Source organism: Syngnathus leptorhynchus, chromosome 4 (assembly GCF_054491065.1).
Source record: "Syngnathus leptorhynchus isolate UIUO chromosome 4, UIUO_Slep, whole genome shotgun sequence".
Taxonomy (NCBI): Eukaryota; Metazoa; Chordata; class Actinopteri; order Syngnathiformes; family Syngnathidae; genus Syngnathus; species Syngnathus leptorhynchus.
In genome coordinates this window covers 13,940,051-13,962,637 of record NC_141198.1, presented here as the reverse complement: position 1 = coordinate 13,962,637, position 22,587 = coordinate 13,940,051, and the positions used below count along the sequence as shown (strand labels likewise).

Here is a 22,587-nt window from a genome sequence, read left to right as displayed (position 1 = left end):
TCTGTTTAGTTCGGGGGTCCAAATTTCTTCTTCCAAGGGCAGCATTTAGAGAAATGCAAGTATGTTGTTAGCCAGCCGCCCCGTATCCCACAAAATCAACATCCCTGAAGGGAGCAGCAGCATCCATCTATTCATTTTGTGAACTGCTTGTTCCCACGGGGTTACTCGTTAATTGACCACGCCCTGGAAGTTAGGTTGAGGTCCTTAGAATTTTTTTCACCACGCCTGAAATCTAAATTTGAGCCTCTGCTGTATCTGGTTAAGACAGTTGTGTCGTTTCCAGGTCATTTCTCCCTTTTCCAGTTGTATTAGAATGCACCGCGACAACGCCCTTCATGCGGTCCCGGGGTTGTCTTTGTCGAATCCTATTGGTCCGTTTGAGCGCCAATCAAAAACACTTGGTCCCAGTAATCCCAACCCACGCTGTTCCTATCCATTGGGATTGTATACCAGACAGAACGGGCCCACAACTGTAACACATCAGAACCATAGAAATCCCGCGCCACTCGTTGGATTACCCGAGTGACCACATCTAAAAGGATTTGTCGCCACGTATAAGGTAATTTTCGTGTCACTGATGAGCTCAAAACAACCGTTAACCGAAATATCATCGGATGTACGTGTGTTGATGGCCTGCTGTTTGTGTGTGTGTTTTTTTCCCCCCCAGACATTGTTGCCCTTTTTATAAGTGTGTGTTGTTTCTGGAGAAGAACAACATTTGAATCGATTTAACAACCCTGATATGTTTAGTATTTACAATGTCAATGCAGAAAATTGATGAAACTCAAATGTCATGTAGGACAGTCACGACAGACTCTGACTCTGCTGCTGACCACTGGCTAATGCTAATGCTAACCTTTAAAACGATGCTTTTCTGTGACATGTTAAAAAAGTACAAAAATAAATGTTCCTCATTGTCCTATGAACGTTGAAAGGTGAAAAAAAACGTTCCTGTTTTTAATGAATGATATTAAAATCGATATTCAATTTTATTTATGTAGCACCAATTTACTATAGAAACCTCCCAGACACTTTTCTCATACAGTTCATATACGTATACAGAAACCGATTGTTCGCCATATGAGCAAGCACTTGGCAGAGGCAAGGTGGTGGTGGTGGGGCAAGTTGGGTTGAGATGGAGTGACTGAGAAAAGGGACAGATAAAGAAAACAAGATAGGCCATTTGAGGATGGAGGGATAAGAGAACAATGACAGGGATAAGAGTACAATAACAGTTACATCAACAACAGTGATGGAGCAGCAGTAGTTCAATCTGTTGGCTACTTCCCAGGTGCCTGTGCGCAAACCTTCCCAGCTCCAGTGGTGCACCACTCGTTACTCGTCGAACCTCTTTTTGTATGTATGTGATGTAGTTTTCTATATGCGGTCTTCAACGTAAAGTATCCATGAGAGTACCAGATCTGAATTTGCCCCACAGGTACGATGATGACAACATTCAGGCTTGATTATGCATCATTTTTTATGTCTATTTGTTTGTTTTTCACTAGCTGATGTTGCACAGTTCTAAATCTTGAAATATTAATCACACCAACATACGTTAATGCACTTCATGAGATATACATACGTGATGCTAATACGTATGTACACGCTGTTTGCACTGAATCAGTGAGTGAGGTTTTCTTATACTGCGTTGCAGTGTGGTATATTGCAGTAATGGAAACTTGGAGAAGTTAATGACCATTACAGACGGGAGCTCCTGTTACACTGGCTCGTGGTTTTCTTCTCCCCACTCACTTGTCGCTATGTCCATATCAGATGACAAGAGAGGTTGATGATGAGGAGAACGCTTGATAAGCCTTCTTAAAGGAACACAGTTTAAAATGCTTCATGTCAACAACAACAAAAAAGCCAATGACCCAAAAACTGTGATTGATCAGACATGTTGTAGGGTAAAATGCATAAAGAACTACAGCGGACAGGACGGAAGGAAGGACTGATTGAATCTAACAACTTCACACACTGGACTGAATGTCCTTTCGCTAGTGATGTCAGAGCACTGGCATTTTCACACACACACACACACACACACACACACACACACACACACACACACACACACACACACACACACACACACACACGCCCACGCATCTGTTCACTTATTTTGTTCCTAAAGCATCCGGTCGTTCTCTAGTTCCAAGGTCACAATCGGAGTTGTGGATCATGTTTCATAGTCGCAACACGTAGCCATACAAAAGATTTTCTTGTTAGTTTTTTTTTTGCGCCCATATATTGGAGTTTCATGGATTGGGCTACACTTCTGAGGTGTGATTTACAAAACATTGGAACTACTGAAGTAGATCGACCTCTTTTCATCATTCAACATTTTTCTTACCTATATTGTGTTGCTTGCTTAACTCCGGGTGAACGTTTTCCACACAGGATGCGACTGCAGCGCCAAAAATAGGGCTCGGGAAACTGGTGATTTTTTTTTTTTTTAAACTTCTGTGCATTTTCATCACAAGCATTAAGATGGTCACCTAACGGGATACAAATGCACCATCTAGTTTTTAAAGGGCCTTACAGAAGAAGGTATTATTATATTTGGTATTTCCTAATACCCAAATAAATACACATGGCTAAATGAGTGGAAATTCAGGGACTGGAATGAAAAGGCTGGAAACTCTTTGAAGGTGGTCACAAGGTTTTACTGTTGTCCAGTTTTTCATAGTCAAAGACAGGACAAAAAGGCCTTCAACCCAGTTTGGGTTCTGAGAAATGTTTACAGTCCTCCATTTCACACGACATATTTTCCCGTAGCTCTAAATGTCCGTGGACAAAAGACAAAGTCCGAGGTGGTGAGATGAGGAAAAAAAAGTCTAGTCTAAAACTAGAACACCACCAGCATACAAATAAAGCTCCCGGCTCGGTTTTTAAGTGCCGACCACGTTCTTGTTGTTTGCCTCATCTGTGGTCGCGTTCATTGCTGCTTCCCCTCAAAACAAGTATTGATTTGTACGCAGGAGGCTAGCTATCAGTTTCTTGGGTGCCTTTCCCAGAATCCGCTTTCTGTCCAGCTTCCAATCACTCGACTTTGAGCTCGTAGGATGTGGCGGAGGCTGTAAGGCGGATTCTGCTTGGAGATCTTTTCACGTGTGTGTTGACATTAAATTCAGACAGCTGCATTGATGTGGAGCTGTGGCTTTGAATTTTATCTGAAGGTGCTGCTTAAAGCTTTTCAAATGTAATAAATCACAAACTCATTATTTTAAGTCCAAGTGCAGGCATGGATTGTGTTGCAATAATGGATTGAGTTGTACCCGTGTGTTGTTTTTTATCGTTTTTAGGGTACGTGTCCGAGCTTGTCGGATTACTGCACCTGTGTGACAGTTGAACGCAACAAATCCGAGAATCGCTTACATAAACACGTAGGTTCGTCAAGTTCAGGGCTTAAATATGTCCTTTTCACGAATTCTTCTTGTCATTTGTAATGCTTACTTGTTTGTACTCCCTTTTTCAAGCAGCTCTGTGTTTGTTCCTGTCTGTTTTGGGTGCATTTGTAAGCAACTGGTGACCTTGTTGCGCAACTTGTTTACAGAAATATATTTTTTCTTTGCGTTACAAGGCAAAAATTGAGTCACAAGTGAGCATCAAATATGCCACTGCTAGAGTGAAGTAAATAAAAATACACACGTGTATTTTTGTGCTGTGCCTCGGTTACTACTGGTGCCACTGAGGTTGAGGGACGGCTCTTCCAGTTAGGACAAGTTAGAAAAAAAAAAAAGTTGACGTGCCAGGAAGAACAGACAGTCATTTCTCAAGCTTCCAGCTCATTCAAAACAAACTACATAGTGTATATAAATGACTTCACTGGCTGTATTTGGTTTTTCACACAGGGTGCTCTGCCAACAGCATGGTGGTGCCATAGCGGAGCGGACTACAAAGAGTCACCCGCCATGCCTCAGTTACAAACCAGACGGTGGCCTGTCTGGCTCATCTGTTGTCTCCTCTCAGTGGTCCACACTCATGTGCAAAATGGTAAAAAAAAAACTTCCACACTTCTTTCAACAATCCTATTAAATATTGTCTCTGTGCACAAAACGCACATTGGGCTTTTGTAATGTGTTTTGCTTTCTGTTTCCCGCCAGACGTGACCGTACCCCAGCAGGTAAAAGTGACGCCCAACATGCGTACGCAGCAAATATCCCTTTCCTGGCTGGGAGGTAGCGCCACGTTGTTTGATGTGATGATCCTCAGGACGGAACTCAATGAAACAGTCTTCTATGTGAGGGATTTCCACATTTTTCTTCATTCTTATTTTGACATGTTGCCAGTCTCATTTCTAAAATGGCGTCGAGAGGTATTATACAGTGATATCTTGCAAACGGATACGCTCATTTCCCAAAACTTGTATTTTAGCTTAAATTGTATTCGTCGTAGGCAGTTTGAGTTAATAATCTTCATGTTAATCATGTTTAGAACCAAGTGCAAGCGACTCTCAACCAAACAACCGGTCGGTACGAGTGGAATTGGACCTCAGCAGAACCTCTCGAATGTACCTCATTGTCTTTCCGAATCCGCTCCCGGGGGGCGGCGGTGACGAGTGAATGGAGCAGCACGCAGATCCTTCAAGGTCAAACCGCTTTGAAATTATGCCTCCTCTGTACTGGAATACGTCAAACGTGTCTTGATATCTCTCCGCCTTCAAATAATCCTCACCCGCCAATTATTTCTCCGTCTTCAGGCAACGATCTGCCCACCATTGTGAAGTATCAGGTGTACCCAGAGGAAAGAATTGTCCATACGGGGAGCAGCACCACGTTCTGCTGCATCGTGGCCGAAGGGGGGGTCTTTGGTTCCATGCTGTATGGCAAAACGGCCATGAATGCCACACGGTTGAGTCGGCGGAGTTACAGCATCACCGTAACTCACCAGGCTCCGTCCAACAGGCCGGGGACCAACGTTGTGTGCATCGATGGCCTCGAAAAGACCAAAATGTCAGGGACCACCATCTTTGTTGGATGTGAGTTTATCATTAAATTTGGAGTTACGTGACGCAACCTTGAAATAGTACTTCACAGCATATGTAGATACTGAGTTTAGTTTTTGTCCATTTTAAATCTTATTTAACTTTATGACAGGCTCAGCATTTTGACAGACATTTTGGGGGGCTCTTGTCACATTTGTGACAAGACATACTTGACTATTATTTCCCCAGTTCCTCCACTGCTCAGTGATTTTCATTGCGAGACTCGAGATTTGACATCTGCCGTGTGCCACTGGAAAGAAGCGCGGGACACCCGACTGTACGGAAAACGGAGAACCATCTACTCGCTGAACAATAGGTACTTTGTGCGTACCGTTGCACACGTCAAATTTTAAAGCAACGCTCATCCAGCAAAGAAAGAGGACAGTGGCGTTGTCCTCCACAATAGAACTTCTTTTGTCTCAACCGAATGTCAGTTCACTGTCTAATGTGGTTCATTTTATTTTTGTAGGAAATGTCAGAAGGCCAACTTGGTCGGAAATCTGCTGATTTGTAGTGCAGAGCACTGGGAGGGTAACTGGACGCTGGAAGCTGTGAATGCTCTAGGCCGGGACAGCATCTCGGATTCTGCCGAAATCCGACACAGAGGTGAGTGGCTCCGCCCCTGCCTCATTGCAGATCACATGAATACTAAGAACTGTCAAAATTTCAAAGATAAAATGTCAATGTCTCTTATGTTTTTTGGATCACTCCCATTTTTTCCATCCCAGTGCGCCCAGTGGCACCTGCGAATCTGAGCGCTGTCGTCAATGCTTGGAATGCCACCTTACGGTGGAAGTGGGGATACGACGCGTATTATTCCCTGTCGCTTGTCTGCCAGGTCGAGCTCAACTTTCACGACAACAAAACAAAGGTCAGTTTCTTCCCTTTGCTGATATTACAGTACCATTGCGTCTTGTCATAGTCGACGTTTTTTTAAATATTTTTTTATTACATTTGTTTAAAATGTACATGTCCAGCGCACATACACGGGTGTCGGTCTGACAACGGTGCGGCTGTTGGAGCTTTATCCAAATGAAGAGTACAGCGTTAAAGTACGCTGTGGGGCCCAGCAGAATTTCTGGAAGTGGGGAAACTGGAGCCAACCTCTTTCTTTCGAAACCAATATCGATGGTAAGAATACCTATATTGTTTATAAATAAAGGTAAATGATCATTTGACTGTATTAGCATTTTGCTCTTTGATGATACTGCAACAATTTTCATTCTTCAAACTGTGAACTAACCATCATTTCAAATTCCATCACAGTTCCAGATCAGCCTGATGTGTGGATGCATATCAACAATGACAACTCTGGTCAGATCATATGGAAGGTGATTTAATAATTATTTGAACAGACGTCTATGTACAGGTTAACTAGTCTTGCAGAGGGTGACCTGGTTTGTATGCTATAATCATCGGTAATAGAAAACAAACTTTTCCTCTGGCTCACCCTTCCTTCCTTTAGCCCCTGACGACCCGAGAAAGCCACGGTCCGATCGCGTCTTACGAAGTGACATTCTGGAGCCCTAAAGAGAACCTGCAGCACACTGAAACGCTTCCCCCGGACACTTTTACGCTGCCAATCAATGTCACCCGAATCGCCGCCTTCACCAATGACGACCGAGTCGTAGCAACCGTCACTGCCAAGAACGCTGCTGGCTACTCGCCACCCGCAAGTGTAGTCATACCTCTACGTGTCGCAGGTACGTATGTCGTAGCTAGTAGGTTACATATATATCACATAGCCACGATATTATTTCCTTTTTCTTCCCAGATAAGAGTCATATTGAGTCCAGGGTGGCTTATATGGACGGCGGTTTCCCCCTGGTCTGGCAAGACGACAGCAACTCAAGCTGCGGTTATGTCATCGAGTGGCATGACGCCCTCTGCCAGCAGGACTGCCACCTGGAGTGGGTCAAGTTAGCGATGGGAAGCACCAACGCTTCCATCGATTCAGGTATTTCAAGCTAAATGGTTTGACAAAATCATTGTTACATTTTGGGACATGTCCTTGAAACCAATGTCTTTGTCAGCCAACTTCCGGCCAGGTGTGAAGTACAACATCTCCCTGTTTAGCTGCTCTTCGGAGCTGCTTCGGTACTGGCAGGGCTACATGCAAGAACTGGGTAAGTAGGACTGACCTTTGGAATTTTTCAAAATGTCTTTCAATTTCTAACAACTGTAATTGTTCCCCCCCTCCATCTAAGCTCCGTCCAGAACTGTCCCTCACCTGTCCATCCGTCAGCAAGACTCAAATGTTCTCTTGACGTGGGAAGCCATGCCGGAGGCCCACAGGAGAGGTTACATCTTGGGCTACAATATTTACCTCAACAATGACTCCCAGCTCGTGCTACTGGGTACATATTGACCTCCTCCGACAGTCTCGCAGTGTTTGAATGCAGCGACATTACCGCAATGTCTTCTTGTGCTCTTTCTGTCCTTCCTTGCAGCCAATCTATCGGGGGAAGAAAGCAGGAAGTACACAGTGAAGGGTCTCTCCAAAGGCACCTATAAGTTTACAGTCAAAGCCTTCACTTCAGTAGGCGAGGACACAGGTGCCACCATCTCCATCAGAGTGGATCAGTTGGGTATGTGCATCCTCCAAATATTGTTATTCCCTGTAAATATTCTTGCACCCCTGAAATCACCTTTGGTTCCCTACCTTCAAGATGATTGGCTCATCCTGAATATGCTGACATCTCTGGGAGCTCTAGCATTATCGTTTTCCATCGCCACCTTCTTTTGCTATAAGAAACGAAAATGGTGAGTCGGAGCAGTTCCTTTTCTTGCTGAAACACTTTTTTTGTTTGAGCTCTTTACCTGAATATTGCCATTGTGTGTAAAAGTGACGTGTTGGCTGTTGCTTTTCCGTTTTGTTGTCATCAGGGTAAAGACGGCCTTCTGTCCAGACATACCGCAGCCGAAATTGAACGACGACTGGAGCAGGACACAGGTAGGCGTCCTACTCGCTAGCTAGCATAGATGAAATCAATTTGATTTTGTATTTTTTTTTTTTCCCCTCCCTGTATTAACCATAACTTTACTCGATTCCATTTTATGATCATTGACTGAATCCATCAGGGTCCGCTGGATGTGAGGCCATCCCCCCACAATCTGGTCCATGTTGTAGAAAAGCCCGAATTGAACTCCCTCAAAGAAGTGCTGGTCGTCATTCCCGAAGAGGATGAGGAGGAAGCGGATCGGATCGGAGACGCGTCGGTCGACACAGATGAGCCGGCGTCATTACGCTACTACAACCAAATGATTGACGAGCGCCCCGTAAGGCCACGCTCCCCGGACTCTTCGGACTCTTCGTCATCTTCGATGGACTCCGGGCAAACGGATGTGACTTATACAGGAATCCAGACTTCAGGCTCATCTCTGGGCTTCCACACGGGTCAACGGGATTCCTCTGAGTTCGGAATGGCTGCGAGCGGAGATGGTTACCGCCCTCAGAGGCAACCTGCAAGTCACGACTCACTCCCGATTCCTCCGCAGTCTTCCCAAGCTGCCTGCTCCGGAGGCTACAAACCCCAAAGCTCTTGGAATTTGAACTCGCCCGGGGAGGCCGAAGAGCGGGAACACCTGGCGCCGTGTTTGGGCTCGCCCACTTCCGTAGCCTCCACTCAGTTCCTCCTCCCCGATGGCGAGTCAGAAGAGCGCGGCGAAGAGAAACGCCCGCTCTCTGCTTCCGCGGCCGGCTGGTTCACCAACCTGCTGTCATCTGCTAAACCATGATTTCCTCTCATTAGAAGTTGATCGGCCTATGGGTTGGCCTACCCCCCCCCCCCTTTTTTTTTTTTTTTTTTTTTTTTTTTTTTACATTCACAAGTAAGTATTATCATTGACATTGTGTGCAAACTGACTGCAAAAAGCTTCAACCATCAGGCGAAAACAAAATATCTTCATTTGATGTAGCAGTTTGACAGCAGGTCGGTAATATGAGACTGAACTCAAGTGGGAGCCACTGTTTCCTCATTAGAGTGGGCGGGGCATCGAATCAATGCTTATTGTCTAGCTAACATGACGCATAATTGCATCTGTCATTGTAAAGGTGGACAAAAAAAAAAGTTGGAGTAGGCTCGAAGCCGCTATTAGAGGAAATGTGGTTCATCTCTTGGCTCTTTTTATGACTGTGGGCATTCGGCACTGTTTCAGTGTAGCAGCTTTTCAATTTTTGTTTCACTTCTTTTGTTTTACACATTGTGATGTGTGTTTCAACACAGTAGAGTTTGAAAGTACTAATTATCAAACCAAACATTTCCATAAATGTTTGTTGAAACACCGCAAAAGGAGTTGTCTTTTGAGTTCTTTCATGAGATGATGTCCTATGCACTTTTAATGAGTCATTATTTGTCACACAATCAGAAAGTTTTTTTACCCTTTGGAATTGTCTGGATGGTGACACTGATGAAATAAGCTAGAATGTTTTCAATGTCATGTACTGAACAAATGCTTTGATTTTTTTTGTGTTCCTAATTGTTTACATTTGTCTTTTTGTTTGTATGTAAATATTTCACTGGCCAGTTTTTTTTATTTTTATTTTTTATTACATGTAGTACAGTATATTACCTGCTAGTCAGCGAATTTCCACGCAAATATTAAGAATGAACTTTGGAAGTCAATCATAGTGTTCGAGTTGAATGCATCGTAATGCTTCCGGTCATTTGCACCATGTCACCTTTCACAGACTGCCTTGCTAGCTACTCAATCAAATGATGCATTATTAGAAATGACAACAGATGGACAATGTTTGAGACGGATGATGCTGGCAATTGCATATTGTTTTTTTTTTTTTTTTTAGAAAGCATCGGCTTTGATTTCACTTTGGAGATTTTTTGTCGTCTCCATATTTCTCACGATAGGAATAGCGTTCCACAAATCGTGTCATGCTCCAATTATCCGTTGATATTGATTTGCATAAATATATGATAGGGAAATTATGTTAATTTCCAAGTCAACTTTCTCAGTGCCTACAGTCGACAAGCTTTAAGTAAAACTACTGTGACAGGAACGGTAGCAAAAATACATGTGGGTGGAACTGGAAGACTATGTTGGTCTACTTCTCAGGCGGTCCTTTTTTTGACTACTGAGGAAAATGTCTTCATTTAGCAATGCTGATCTTGTTTTTCAAGAAATACTCATTGACTGGATTCAATCCAAAAGCTAGAGCGGTTGATCAAATGACTGTCCGAGCCAATATGAGATCATATGGAATAGTGCGTATAGTTTTGAGGATCTAGACACAGCTGCACATTGTTTTCCCCCTTTGAAAGCTAACCTTTCCAACGAGGCAGCGTACGTCACGAGATTTTTGTTTATTTGTGTCCACAGATAAGGTTTTATACTAAACAATATGTGGTGTACCATGTATCCTTTTGGCTCTGTTAGATAAGAAATAGAACAGACTTAACCAACAGATGCTTGTCATGAATAGTTCAAGATATTGTGATCGTCTTCCAATGATAGCTTAGTCTGCTTTCACAGTATTGTGTCACATGTTTACAAGCTGATGTGATCCAGAGTAAAGCATAAAAAAACAAAAAACAAACGCGCTTGTGTAGATGACATCAAGCTAGGTTGCTGCCGCTCCTTCTGAATTACGAATGCATGCTGTGTGAGCAAATAGTATAAAATCACGATACCTTACACGGTTTGAGCTCCTGTGGCTTCAAAAACTAACATTGACTAATACTGTGCATGACTTTTTGACTAAATGTGCTATCTATAAATGCTTTAGATTTGATGATCTTTAAGAGAATACTCTTGTGTTTGTAATTCCTGAAGATGATTAGGAGGGAGAGTCTGGTGGATAGAATATGAAAATGTGGAACCACACACACACACCCACATACAAAATGCTAAATGTTAACACCAAGCTGAACTGTTACTCATGTAAAAACAATTAAAATGATAATGATATTTTTCTGGCTACATGTCTGTTATTCCCTCGTGTCTATTGAGATTTGTTTGGAAGAAAACTAGAGTAGATGGCTTCAAAAACTGGGCCCCTTCCCATGAGAGCCTTCATCTGCACGCTCAAATCTGTTGTCGCGTATCCATGGAAACAAGTCCTGGAATTTGTGTTTTTATTTATTCAAACACTTAAAATTTCTATTGCATGCAAGTTTTATTTGAACTCGATTTTACATTCAAAGGTATAGTTAATCGAGCGCTGCACGACGTGACGAATTTGACAGAAAGGTGGCCGACTGGAAGTACACTTTGCCGGTTACCATGACAACACCGCTCCGACTTGTCTGTTTACGTGCCGTCTACTGTCACCCGATGACGTAAATATCCTTACCAAAGTATGTCCAGTATCATTGGTGGTTAGAGTTCCAAACGACGCCGAGTAGGATGTTAGAAAAAGTAGTGGTAGGAAACCTACCTTGCTAAATTAAAGAGAGGTAAATGTTCTCAAGAAAAATATGTCAGACATATTGTGCAAATGGCTCAACGAGGACCTTCGACTGTCAAAGGTTATCGGTATGTATGACAGAAATGTATTGACAGTTACCTAATGCTAACTCATTTATGCTAATAGTGACTGTTGGTGATTGAGTATTGAACCAAAATGATACATCCTGACTGTTGAGGGATTTTTCAATTAAGGAATTCATTCAGTAACTTGGGGCACTTTGGCCACTAGAGGCCCCCCCAAAAGTTTGAGTTTATTTATTTATGTATTTATTTATGTGGTCATGATCTAAATTAGTGGTACCCCAAATTGAATTCTGATTGGGCTGGCACTTTCTACTTTCTGCCAGTCAATTTGTATTCACTTTTTGAGTTGCGCTCCTTGTATAAAGTGTTCCATGATATTCCTTTTTTTTTTAATGTACCTGTATTATGATAACAGTGTTTTATTGACTGTATCTCAATTTATAAATCCATAAATAGTTCACACATTCCAGATTCACTGTACAAAGTAGAATTGTTTTGGTAAATTCATGTGTATCTGTGGTATCAGATTTGAATACAGTAATTTGTCGATAATTGTGCTGTGTTTGAGTTTTGTGTTTGTCTCGTGTCACATTTTCTAATTTTGACTCTGTGAATGTTTAAACATGTTCATCCTTTCAGAACGAAATAACTTTGCCAAAGATTTCTCCAATGGTTACCTCATTGGAGAGGTTTTACAGAAATATCAAATTATTAATGATGTCAGTATCTTTATAAAAAAAGAGTAAGTCCATTTATTTTCTCTTCCTTTTACAACAAATCCTTGCTTTCGTTTGAATTCATCTTAGTTTTAATCTGAAAAAATATGCCCACAGCACTTCCACATCCAAAATGAACAATTTTACACGCCTCGAGCCAACCCTCCAGCGACTGGGCATCTCCTTTGACCAAGCCACGGCCCAAGGACTGATAAAGGAGAAGCCTGGTGCTGCCACGCATCTTCTTTATCAACTTTACGTCTCACTAGAAAAGCAGAAAATGAGGAAATTCGAAATCATGCAACCTGATGCCCTGCATAAAATGGGTCTCCAAAAATACTCTGATGTAAGTGTGATGAGATTCATTAGTATAGCATGCTGTTAAATGGAAACCTCTACCAAGTGTATTCATGCATTTATTTCATGTAGCGTCTTGTGGTGAAGAAAAATGATGCGGAGTTGAAGTTACAGAAAATCAATCAAGACTTTGAGAAGAGACAACCTCGCTTTGACATGTTAGCCCAGAAAAAGAGTCAACTCAAAGATCAGGATGAGAAAAGAGGCACAAACATGAGGAAGGTGCTCATCATCATTTCCTAGTGTCCTTTTTCAACACACGTATCAACTTCAACCCAGTACGGGGAAAAATAAGCACCTCTCCCACCCACACTTCACGGCTTTATTGGCTTTACAATCAAATCATACAAATCTCATATGACAGACAGACAGACAGACAGACAGACATTATTCTGTATGTTTTTGCAGTTTTCTCGTCCAAAATACAGTGATGTGGTGTCGAGCCAAAACCAGTCCGCTGATGTCCAGGTTCCAAAACCGCCTCCCTACTCTTCACTGGTCAACGTGAGGCGGCAGAAACATCAGCAGCGCAAAGATCAGCAAGCAGAGGTCACACTCACACGCAAGCCAGTCAGGACTCAAAAAGCGCTTTAGCCTTGATCTCAATCTGACTTGAATCTTAACCCTGCGAAATCTCGAGATGACTTGGTCTCGTGGTTAACGATTTGAGTCGAGACTGCACTTGCTCTCTAGGTGAAATGCAAAGACTTGATTTTACCGAGCTTGATGAATGCTTGTATTTCATTTCACAGGCTCAAATAATTGTCTCTAGCCATGGTATCCTGCTCAGTCCTAAAAATACTAACTTGCCCAGCTCAAAGTCACAAGTCTGTGAATGATGTAACATATAATTGCTTGTGTCTATATTTTTGTCGAAGCAGATAGTCAAGGCTGAAATTGCAGAGTTTGAGATAAACAGAAAGAAACTGACCACCTCAGGCTTGACCTCTGCATCTGGGTGAGAGAAACATGTTTAGTTAGTTGTCAGGTTTATGTTTCTAATTGCCGACTGTAAATTATTCATTTATAGTAACAAAATGCTTCTTTGTTTAATGTGGTGTGTAAAGAGAACAAGTTGTATGTGACTAATTGATTCTCCCCCTAGAAATGTTTAAAAGTGCCTATAATAAAAGTTTAAAAAACAAATCTAAATATCATTCATAGAAACATAATCTATTATCCCAAACATTGTTTAAAAATTAAATAAATAAAGATAAAATGAAATTTAAAAAATAAATGAATAGATAAATAAATAAACTTGGTATCGTTGGCTGTTTTTTTTTTTGTTTGTTTGTTTTTTTGTTTTGTTTTTTTAATTTCTTTGCTTTCACTAGTGGTCTAGATGGTCCTCTCGGAGGTAGAACTCAAGGCAGTGCCGGAGAAAATGAACTGACGCTCCAGTCCAGCAGCACATATATTCAGGAGATCCGCCAGAGGTTGCAGGAGAATGTCGCCGCTTCTGAGCAGAGAGAAAAGAGACGAATCAGATGTCTGGTCGAGCAGCTCAAAGCCCATTTGGCTCAAGAGGTGGGTCACAACAGACCTAATCATTTCTCATCTGTCAATTCGGGTTGGCTTTAAAGCCACCACACCTATGGACAATGTGGCCTTCCCCCGTGTAGGAAAGATGGCGAGAAGAGCAACTGATAAGATGTCTGACAGGCCAGACTCAGCAAGAGAAGCGCTTAGCCGTGCAGCTACTCCAAATGCGCAAGCAGAAGGATGCATTCCGGCAGAACCGCCTGCTGATAGAACAGCAGTTCCAGCAACAGCGAGAGAAGGAATTCCGAGAAGCTCTCGAAAGGGAAGCGGTGAGTGTCGACGGGATGAACACTTGTCATAGCTGACAATTTGGATTCATGGTATTTTTGGGATTCAGGCTTTGACCCGTCAAGCTCAGCTGGACCGTGCAGAAGAGATCCAACTGGAGCTAGAATTCTGTAAAAAGATGGCCGCCGAGTTTGCTCGCAACAGATCCATGAAGCATTTTGAGAACTGCAAGGAGATTTTGGAGCAAATTATAGACTTGGCCACCAAAGTTGGGGAATATCGCGTGCTTACCGCAAAGTGAGTCAAATTTTCACATGTGGCTCAGGCTTTAATCATCGTAGCAATGTTAATAGCTGAGCTTTATGTAGCAGGTCAAGATTACATTTAGCACCAAAATAATCAAGGAATCTAAATGTGTCCATCACAACCTTACCGCATGTTTGTCCTCTTTTTGGGCTTTCAGCAGAGGGTGGAATGAAAAGACAAAAGTAACGTTTTCAAAATTGCTACCATGACACTTGTCATTGTATTCCGTACAGAACAACACTCTAGTGTGCTTTTTGTTTCTATATTTTTGGATGGTGTTCAAGTTCAGTCTATGTGTGTCATTTGCAGTTTGATTCCAGTAAAGCTGATGCGTGAATGGAAAGAATTGCTGTTAAACGGTCTCCCTCTTTACGAGCGGCAGCAGCGGCGCACATCGCCCGACCCTGTCGAGCTCCAGAAACTGGAGCTACTCAACAGTCAGGATTACGAGGAATATGTTGTGAGTCATTTGGAATAAAAACTCATGTTTTGGCTCCCGCGAATTGAGCAGCATTGTAGTAGTTGTTGTCTTTTTTTTTTTTTTTGTGGGTTTTTTTTTTTTCTCAACTTGACTTTATGTTGTTACCGTTTGGTGTGTGTCAGAACATGATTGGAGAATGGGCATGGACAGAGGAGGCCGGGGAGGCTAGCTCACCAGTTGTGCCGAGTCTCAACACGATTCTCAGACATATCTTCTTGAGAATGAGGAGCTTGATCCCGCGAACGAGCCCGTCAGCAATTCCTGGTTACAGGCTCAAGGCGTGTGTGCTGGGCAAGTTCTGCTCTGGCAAAACCACCTGTCTGAAGAAGATTGCTCAAGGTACATAACGTGACTTAATCAAACTGTGCTTATGACATGTTTTTTTTATTTTTTTTTTATAGTAAGCCTGTTGTCTTCTCCAAATAGATCTCAAAATAGTTGTCCTATCAGTGGACAGTCTACTACAGGAGGCACTGAATGCTCACCAAAGTAGAGAGAGGGTGAGTTAACAATCACCTCTTACATCATACTGGAAACTAGGAGCTCACCAGTAACCATTTTAAAACATGCGTACAGGCCATAGAAGATAATAAAAAGAAGTACAACGAACTAGTTGCAATTCTGAATACCGGTGGGTTACTTGTTCAGACATTTATACCCCCAAATTCTGTCAAATGCGACAGCGAAAATGTCATTGTTATTGTCGTCTTTTTTCTTTTTAGATCTGCAAAAAGAGGAAATCTCACGCTTAAATGTAAGAGAAGCGACCGATGAAAATGCTGACGAGATGCTAGATTCAAGTGTGTCTGTAGACAGCCATCCCAAGCGCTCTCTCACTTTATCCCAGTTGTCGGTTCGAGCATTACTGGGAAGAGCTGCCGCAGAAGAGCTGAGCAAAGGCAACGTCATTCCCGATGAGCTCTTGGTGGACATTGTAGTGGAGGCTATCAGGTATTACCGCATTGCACTCGGCGAGAGAATATTCTCGTAAAGAATGAGTATACACCCACGAATATTTGCCATCGTGGGAGCAGCCAGGTTCCGTTTGAGTCGGGCTGGATCTTGGATGGCTTTCCAGTCAACGTAGATCAGGCCCATCTACTCGAGACCGCCGTCGGCTCTCTTGACAAGAGCTGCGAAATAATTGAACGAAAGATAGACCTCGCCATCGATCCGAATCCTTCGCTGCCCCTGCCCCGGCCGCCTGCGCTGGACTTGGCTGTACTGCTGGACATTCCTGATCAGTGTGTCGCCAAGCGCGCAGTCAGTTACACGGGTACATTTGGAATTATCATTCAAGTGAAGGCTTGTTATTATTTTCGACTTGTCGTGCAGCAGTTTTCTTGCGCTTTATTTAACCTGAAATTATCTGCACTCTCTTCCATGTAAAGATGGAGGCAAACACACTCCGGTTGGCAAAGACTCGCCACAGGTTAACAACCGATTGTTTATTGCACAGATTCCACATAGGTAATAAGATTGGATGACCTGCCATGATTGGCTGTCTCCTTGCAACTCCAGTCTAACACCCATTCTCCCTTTTTAGGATCACGTCCTTTCAGGATAACTGGATCAAACTTGAGGAATGGTTTGCAAACGCTGGGAGGAAAAGTATTTTGATGCGTGTGAATGCAGATGTATCAAAGAAGGAGCTTTGCACGATCATGAATAGTATCCTACAGAAGGCTATATTCCAAAGACAGCAAGGTAACATCAAGCAAATGCACGAGTAATAACCATTTTGTCCGCCTCTTTGAACAGCCTTCCTTCTTCATGTTGACTTTTTTTGGAATCTGCTCCTCCAGATTCGAGGCAATATTTTGAAGTTGAGTTGGAGACCCCAGTACCTGCACTGTCTCCCCCTTCCGCTCCGAGTTCCGTCCAAACGACGGCTGTCACAAATGAAGAAGAATCCCAATTGAGCCTTACCGCGAACCGATCCAAGTCAGTCCCCACAGCAGGTACGATCGTCATCTTTGTACTGGCTGAAATCAAGCTTGAAAGGAGTTAAATGAGAGCGGAGTTGAGTGCCAAACTTTCATAGAAGTCATCAAAGTTGAATGGAGCTTTCTGCCCAATCTGCAGATCAAGCCAACAGGACATCCACTGACTCTACGACCGACGAGGACTTGCGAGAAGAACCCTCTCCCACTCCTGCCTCACCCTGCCCGGGTTCTTCCGGCTGGGTCTACGTAGATGAACCACTCTCCTCAGTAGGAAACATATCAGAAGACCTTAACATAGAATTGCCTTTCTTCCACGTAAACTTGTCCTTTTCATCTCTACATGTCTCTTTTTAGAGCAAAGCCGAGTATCTGTGCCAACAGTGGGAAACAGTTTGTGATTCTTATGTGAGCAGCGTCAAGGCCGTGATGCAAGAGCTCCGCTTCGAGCGCACTGCTATTGACCAACACTTGTACGACATCAGGTAAATTACATTTGAAGTGTTTTCGCCCATTGAACTCCATTCGTTCCAAACCATGCGGCGCATCTCCAGAGAGGAGTTCAAGCAATTCCTGGAGCGACCTGACCTGAAGCAGGAATTAGTATCTCAGTGGCAGAAAGATTACAACAGCATACCTGACGACCTGAGGAAAAACGAGGAGACCAAAGCAGAATTAATTCACCGTCTGGACGTAAGTAAAAAAAAAAAAAAAAAAAAAGACAGCATGGGAGTGGCTTCAGGGTGTAAATTGTAGCGTCGCTATCGGTGGGTAGGACCTGTGTGAGCATTTGTGGGACATTATCGACACGCACAAGGAGGATGATGAGACACAACGGGCTGTGCTCATTCGTGAGGAATGGTTGGAGGAACACACCACGATCCTGGTCAACCATCATTTAAGACTCATACAGGTAACACAATTAATGACGACAGATTTGCTATATTCTTGTTAATTACCATTGCGACTAATGAACTCATCACGTGCCATTGTTTTCTTTCCAAAATGCTTGAACAAATTTTACATAGGTGGAAATGAGTCGCTTTCAGAGCACACGCAATATTTTGCGGGACTATCATCTGAGTGCGGATCAACAGGAACATCTGGACTCCATCCTCCTCCTTGACATCGAAGATGTAGGACCTGCGACGGTATTGCCCTATTATGCCAATCTCCTGTCCATTTTTTATTTTATTTTTTAAATTAAACCCCCTTCCTTAAGAGTACAGTACCGAAACCATGTGCACAGTTCACTTTCAGCACAGTCTTGAAACAATAAAACATTGTTTTGATTTTTAAAATGTTATGCAATGTAATCCAAAACATGGAAATACATATTTGTGATGATTATGCACTTTTTTTAATTAAGGTCACGGTTGTCTTGTTGTTTGCGTCCAGGAACTTCGTGAGATCTTGATCGCCAAACACGACGATGCCCTCACAGTCATAAGTAATCTGGTAATGCTGCTTGACATAACACTGACATCAGTTATATATATGGAAGGCATGTTTTAAACGGACATGTGTTCATGTGAAGGTGACAACAGAACCTCAGCAGGTGGATCTGAAAGCACAAGACATTGAAAAAATCCAAGAGAAGGAAAGATCCCAGGAGAAGGAAAAGGAAAAAGAGAAGGAAAAGGAAAAAGAGAAGGAAAAGGAGAAAGAGAAGGAGAAGGAGAATGCGAACAAAAAGAAAGACAAAGATAAAAAACAGAAAGGCAGTGAATTCACTTAACATGATGGCTCAAAACAAGTTTTCGAAATGATTTGATAACGCATATTGTGCATGCATTTTGTGTTTAGGTTCTCCATCTCCCCCTCCTGCTCCTAGCCCACCGCTAGCTGTGGAAACTGTGGAGAAGAGCCCCGAAGGTGTTACAAATGGCAAACAGAAGATAATCCAAGAATACACGGCTGCTTTGAACCATGAAGGTACTGCATGCTCACATCCAATTGAACACACGTCAAAGTTTAAAAATACCGTTCTGCAAACATGTTGCCGGTGTGTTTGTGCACGCGTGTGTGTGGTTCCCAGAGAATGCATCAAATGTTCGGATTAATCTGGTGAAAGGCCACGGGCTGGTACTGCTGAACTCTCTGCAAAGCAGAGCAGAACAGATCTTTAGCGACATGCGAGACAGCTTGGAAGCACATTACGTTGCCCAAATGAAGAGGTCGGTGTGTCTTCTTTCAATGCTGCTGGCTGGACAGTTTATGTTACTTGTGATTTGGGGATGATCAATTGAGTTTTTTTTTTTTTTTAGTGTTGACCAACTTGCGGAGGTGGTGCGCCACTTCATACAGTTTGGTGCTAAGCTTCAGAATGAGTTGGTGCTGGTAAGTACCACCTTTTTTTTTCCGGAGGGGGGGGGGTGCATCTTTACATAAAATATATATATATATAATTACTTTCTGGGAAATAATGGCTTTTTAATATGTTTCATATTTTCATGCTTTTAGGAACGTATTGATTTCTATTTGAATGGAGACTTCCGATTGATTTCAAGTCCATTTTCCCAACTGAGTCCCCCTGCCTCGGAGATTGCAACATCTTCAATGCTGACCCTTCTTCAACTGAAATCATTGTACCACTGTCTTTGCAACGAAGCTCCAACAGGTAACCTGAAAACCTCTAAAACCCCTGTCTGAGAAAAAAGAGCCACGAGATTAACAGATAAGACAATCGAGCATTGTTGGTGTCTGTCCAGCTCTCCATCTTTCTCCTAATATTCATTTTTTATTCATTACTCTCTCCATTTTCAGGTGTCATGTCCAGTTCTGAGTTCTTCCATCTGATCAAGGACATCCTCCGTTATAACTCTCTGCCCGAACCCTGGGAGAACATGAGTGAAACACAGGTATGCTCAAGTCTTCAACATCATTAGCTTCGGATTAGCTTCAATTGGTAAACAAAATATGTCATGTCCAGTCAGTTCATATCAATTGATGACTTGACTCTGATTGTGTGAAACACGGTCATGTGTGTCATCACATCACTTGTTCTCTCTCTTGTGCGTAGTTGAAGGAGATTATTTCTCTGCTCGCCGATGGATACAAACAAATAGACTGGCGTCGATTCCTTGTCAGTGCCGCCATCCCTTGGCCGTTTCCCTCTTTAACCCAACTGCTGCTTGTGCGCAACCAGTTCAAGGCAGCAGACCGCGGTGACACGGGCTACATAAGTGAAGAGCAATATAATCAGGTTAGTCTCTGCAACAACAATTTCTATTCTGTGACCTTGTCAAATCTGCCTGAGTCAACTTTTTGTCTGTTCCACTTATTTTGCCAAAGCACCTTTTTAAACAAACAGTAGTTTGGTAGATGGTGAACAACTTTTCAAGATGTTTATTATCACTCCTCCTGATAGTTTTGTCTCAAAGCATTCTAGCATAATGCTAACAAATAACAATAAGCATCTGCAAGGTGGCGTTTAACATTTTTTAGCAAGTGGATGTTTGAACCCAAATAGTGCAGCATCACTTGTAGATAGTCACAGGCACATATTGTTTGTCCACTATGCAAAATGTCAAATGTTACCGCAGTTGAGGTAGTTAGTCCCATTTTCATTCATTTTAATGAGCAAAAAACATTTGTTGCTGTTTTAAGTTAGCGGTCACATATTGGATTAAACTCTCATCTCAAGGCACCAGTAAATATTCAAATAATGACTCACAAATGTGAGATCTTGGCCCGTTCTTTGAACACAATGCTAGCATTCACTTGAATGAACGGGCAATAAGTTAGATAGACCTCCTGCCATCTACTGGGAGAGTATTTAATCAGTCTGCCTGTCACTCGACTGATGAACAAAGATTTGTAATAAAAATACAAATTATTTTGGGGCGGAAAATGAAGTGAATTAAAATGAATTTCAAATCATTTCTTTTGGCACACATAGTTACTGATCTATTTCTTTCCTAACACAAGACTGAGTTGTGGTTTTCCAGTGAGAGTGAGCAATCCGTCCCCGAGGACTCCTATCGGCCTCTAAATAACCGTCAAGCTCACCTACGCAAGGTAAAATGCTCGAAACGGTGCAACGTCTAACAACGATGACTATTCTGACAAATGATGTCCACATTTTCCCTTCATAGTTTTTTTTCCAGCTGTTTTCCGATCACTCTGCCACCCCGCCTCAACTGGACTACATGACCATGCTGCTGTGCTTCGCCTCCGATCACGATCCCAAGCAGGGCTTCATCAAAGCGTTGAGTGTAATGACGGGACATCACCTCCACTACCCCACCACGAGCGCTTTTAACACAGTGAGTTCATTGGTGTGCAGGGGAAAAGCGGCACATCGTGGAGGCCTCTGATTTAGTCACACACGCTTGTCACGTACGCAGACTGATTCAAACTTATGGGAGACAACGGTTTCCTCCTGCTCACAGCCAGAAGAAAACCCCAAGGAGGAAGAGGAGTATGCAGCAAGTATGAGCCAGACAGTGTCCATCCCAGCTCTCCTTTCTGTCGTGGGGCCCGAAATAGGAAAGATGAAAGGTGGCATTAACCCTGCTTCAGGTTGCTTGAGCCAGGAGGAGAATATTGAGGTATGATGAGACCCAAGTCTGCTCAATATTGCAGAAGTTCCAAGTATCACCAAGCACTGTTTTATACGGAAGAGTTAGATAAGTGACATGGTCCCTTTTTAAAAGTTATGTAACATTTAATAAAACTAACAGAATCACTACCTTTGCTACCATGTAGCATTTGATGCAGATATTTGTAGAGCTGGGCTACTCTCCAGAAGATGCCATTCCCTTCTCGGTCCTCTCCGAGCATCCTTCCTTTCATAATCTGATAGAGGCCACTGATCACCACCTCTTTGTCGTAAGTCAAGACGCATGTCTTCTTTTTATTTGTCTGATACTTTCCTTTGCCACACTCGCAAACAGCCGTTCTGTTTTTGGGTGTTGTTCATTTTTTGTCGTAAACGTTTAATATTTTGACACAATTATTGAGGAAATTTCACTCATAACACATATTAGAGCACAGGACAATTTTATAAAATAATCTGGCTTTTGCAACTCAGAGCAATTGAAGACCACAGTGGGTGTTCAAAATTTTGTTCATCACATTTGTTAACACTTTTTTTTTTTTTTTTTACATTTAACCCTCACCTTTGGGTTAATGAGGCACGACCCTTTCAGATGGACTCTGATCTAAATAAATAAAACATTGTTATTATAAATTTCAACTCTTATATTACATTTTCTCAAACGTTTTCTTTGTTGTCTTTCAGAACATTCATAACGTGCTGCAGGCCCCTCAAGCCACAAGGAGAGGCTCAACAGTCTCCTAATTGACGATGACACCTAAAACATCTACTTTCCGTCATCTATGTCATAAGAAATTGTTAGGAAAGAATAAATAGATGGGAAAAAAACGATTCGTGACTTAAGTGTTAAATGAATTAAACATTCTATAGTTTCAACGCATAGAACTGAATGAAGTGACAAGGCAGGCTGACTGAAAACATCAGCCACGATGGCCCTGACCTCTCTGACTCGGCATTCTTTTTCTTGAAACACTCCAGCAGTTTTTCTGATTCACTTGTTTTTCTAATGACCTCTC

The 22,587-nt window shown here is 42.5% G+C and overlaps 2 protein-coding genes across 3 annotated transcripts; both read left to right on the top strand.

Moving 5' to 3' along the window:
• The first annotated feature begins 361 nt into the window (after window positions 1–361).
• Window positions 362–8,812, top strand: LOC147058260 (leukemia inhibitory factor receptor-like). 2 transcript variants are annotated; one of them, XM_085910668.1, is made up of 18 exons: window positions 362–559; window positions 3,874–3,999; window positions 4,110–4,246; window positions 4,441–4,594; window positions 4,706–4,984; window positions 5,180–5,306; window positions 5,460–5,596; window positions 5,719–5,861; window positions 5,968–6,121; window positions 6,257–6,321; window positions 6,456–6,693; window positions 6,765–6,947; window positions 7,024–7,116; window positions 7,198–7,347; window positions 7,441–7,578; window positions 7,660–7,753; window positions 7,877–7,943; window positions 8,072–8,812. In XM_085910668.1, the coding sequence occupies exons 2-18, from the start codon at window positions 3,918–3,920 to the stop codon at window positions 8,726–8,728; spliced, it is 2,898 nt and encodes a 965-aa protein (XP_085766794.1). In that variant the 5' UTR covers window positions 362–559; window positions 3,874–3,917; the 3' UTR covers window positions 8,729–8,812. The 2 variants fall into 2 exon arrangements, with proteins under 2 accessions (XP_085766794.1, XP_085766795.1); XM_085910669.1 differs by having other exon boundaries at window positions 3,858–3,999.
• Window positions 8,813–11,290: 2,478 nt separating this feature from the next.
• On the top strand, window positions 11,291–22,502 carry spef2 (sperm flagellar and cilia associated 2). The gene is given in 38 exon segments (XM_085910866.1): window positions 11,291–11,479; window positions 12,077–12,179; window positions 12,271–12,499; window positions 12,583–12,732; window positions 12,919–13,059; window positions 13,392–13,468; window positions 13,845–14,037; window positions 14,133–14,321; window positions 14,390–14,577; window positions 14,896–15,046; window positions 15,190–15,406; window positions 15,494–15,567; window positions 15,644–15,698; window positions 15,790–15,821; window positions 15,915–16,018; window positions 16,102–16,343; window positions 16,459–16,537; window positions 16,614–16,774; window positions 16,873–17,028; window positions 17,153–17,280; window positions 17,368–17,495; window positions 17,565–17,703; window positions 17,786–17,923; window positions 18,039–18,161; window positions 18,409–18,468; window positions 18,548–18,731; window positions 18,817–18,945; window positions 19,049–19,187; window positions 19,278–19,350; window positions 19,474–19,630; window positions 19,777–19,871; window positions 20,033–20,215; window positions 20,941–21,030; window positions 21,108–21,278; window positions 21,405–21,563; window positions 21,721–21,843; window positions 22,256–22,285; window positions 22,287–22,502. Coding segments are annotated over 38 exon segments (4,881 nt in total). The 5' UTR covers window positions 11,291–11,421; the 3' UTR covers window positions 22,320–22,502.
• Window positions 22,503–22,587: the final 85 nt, after the last annotated feature.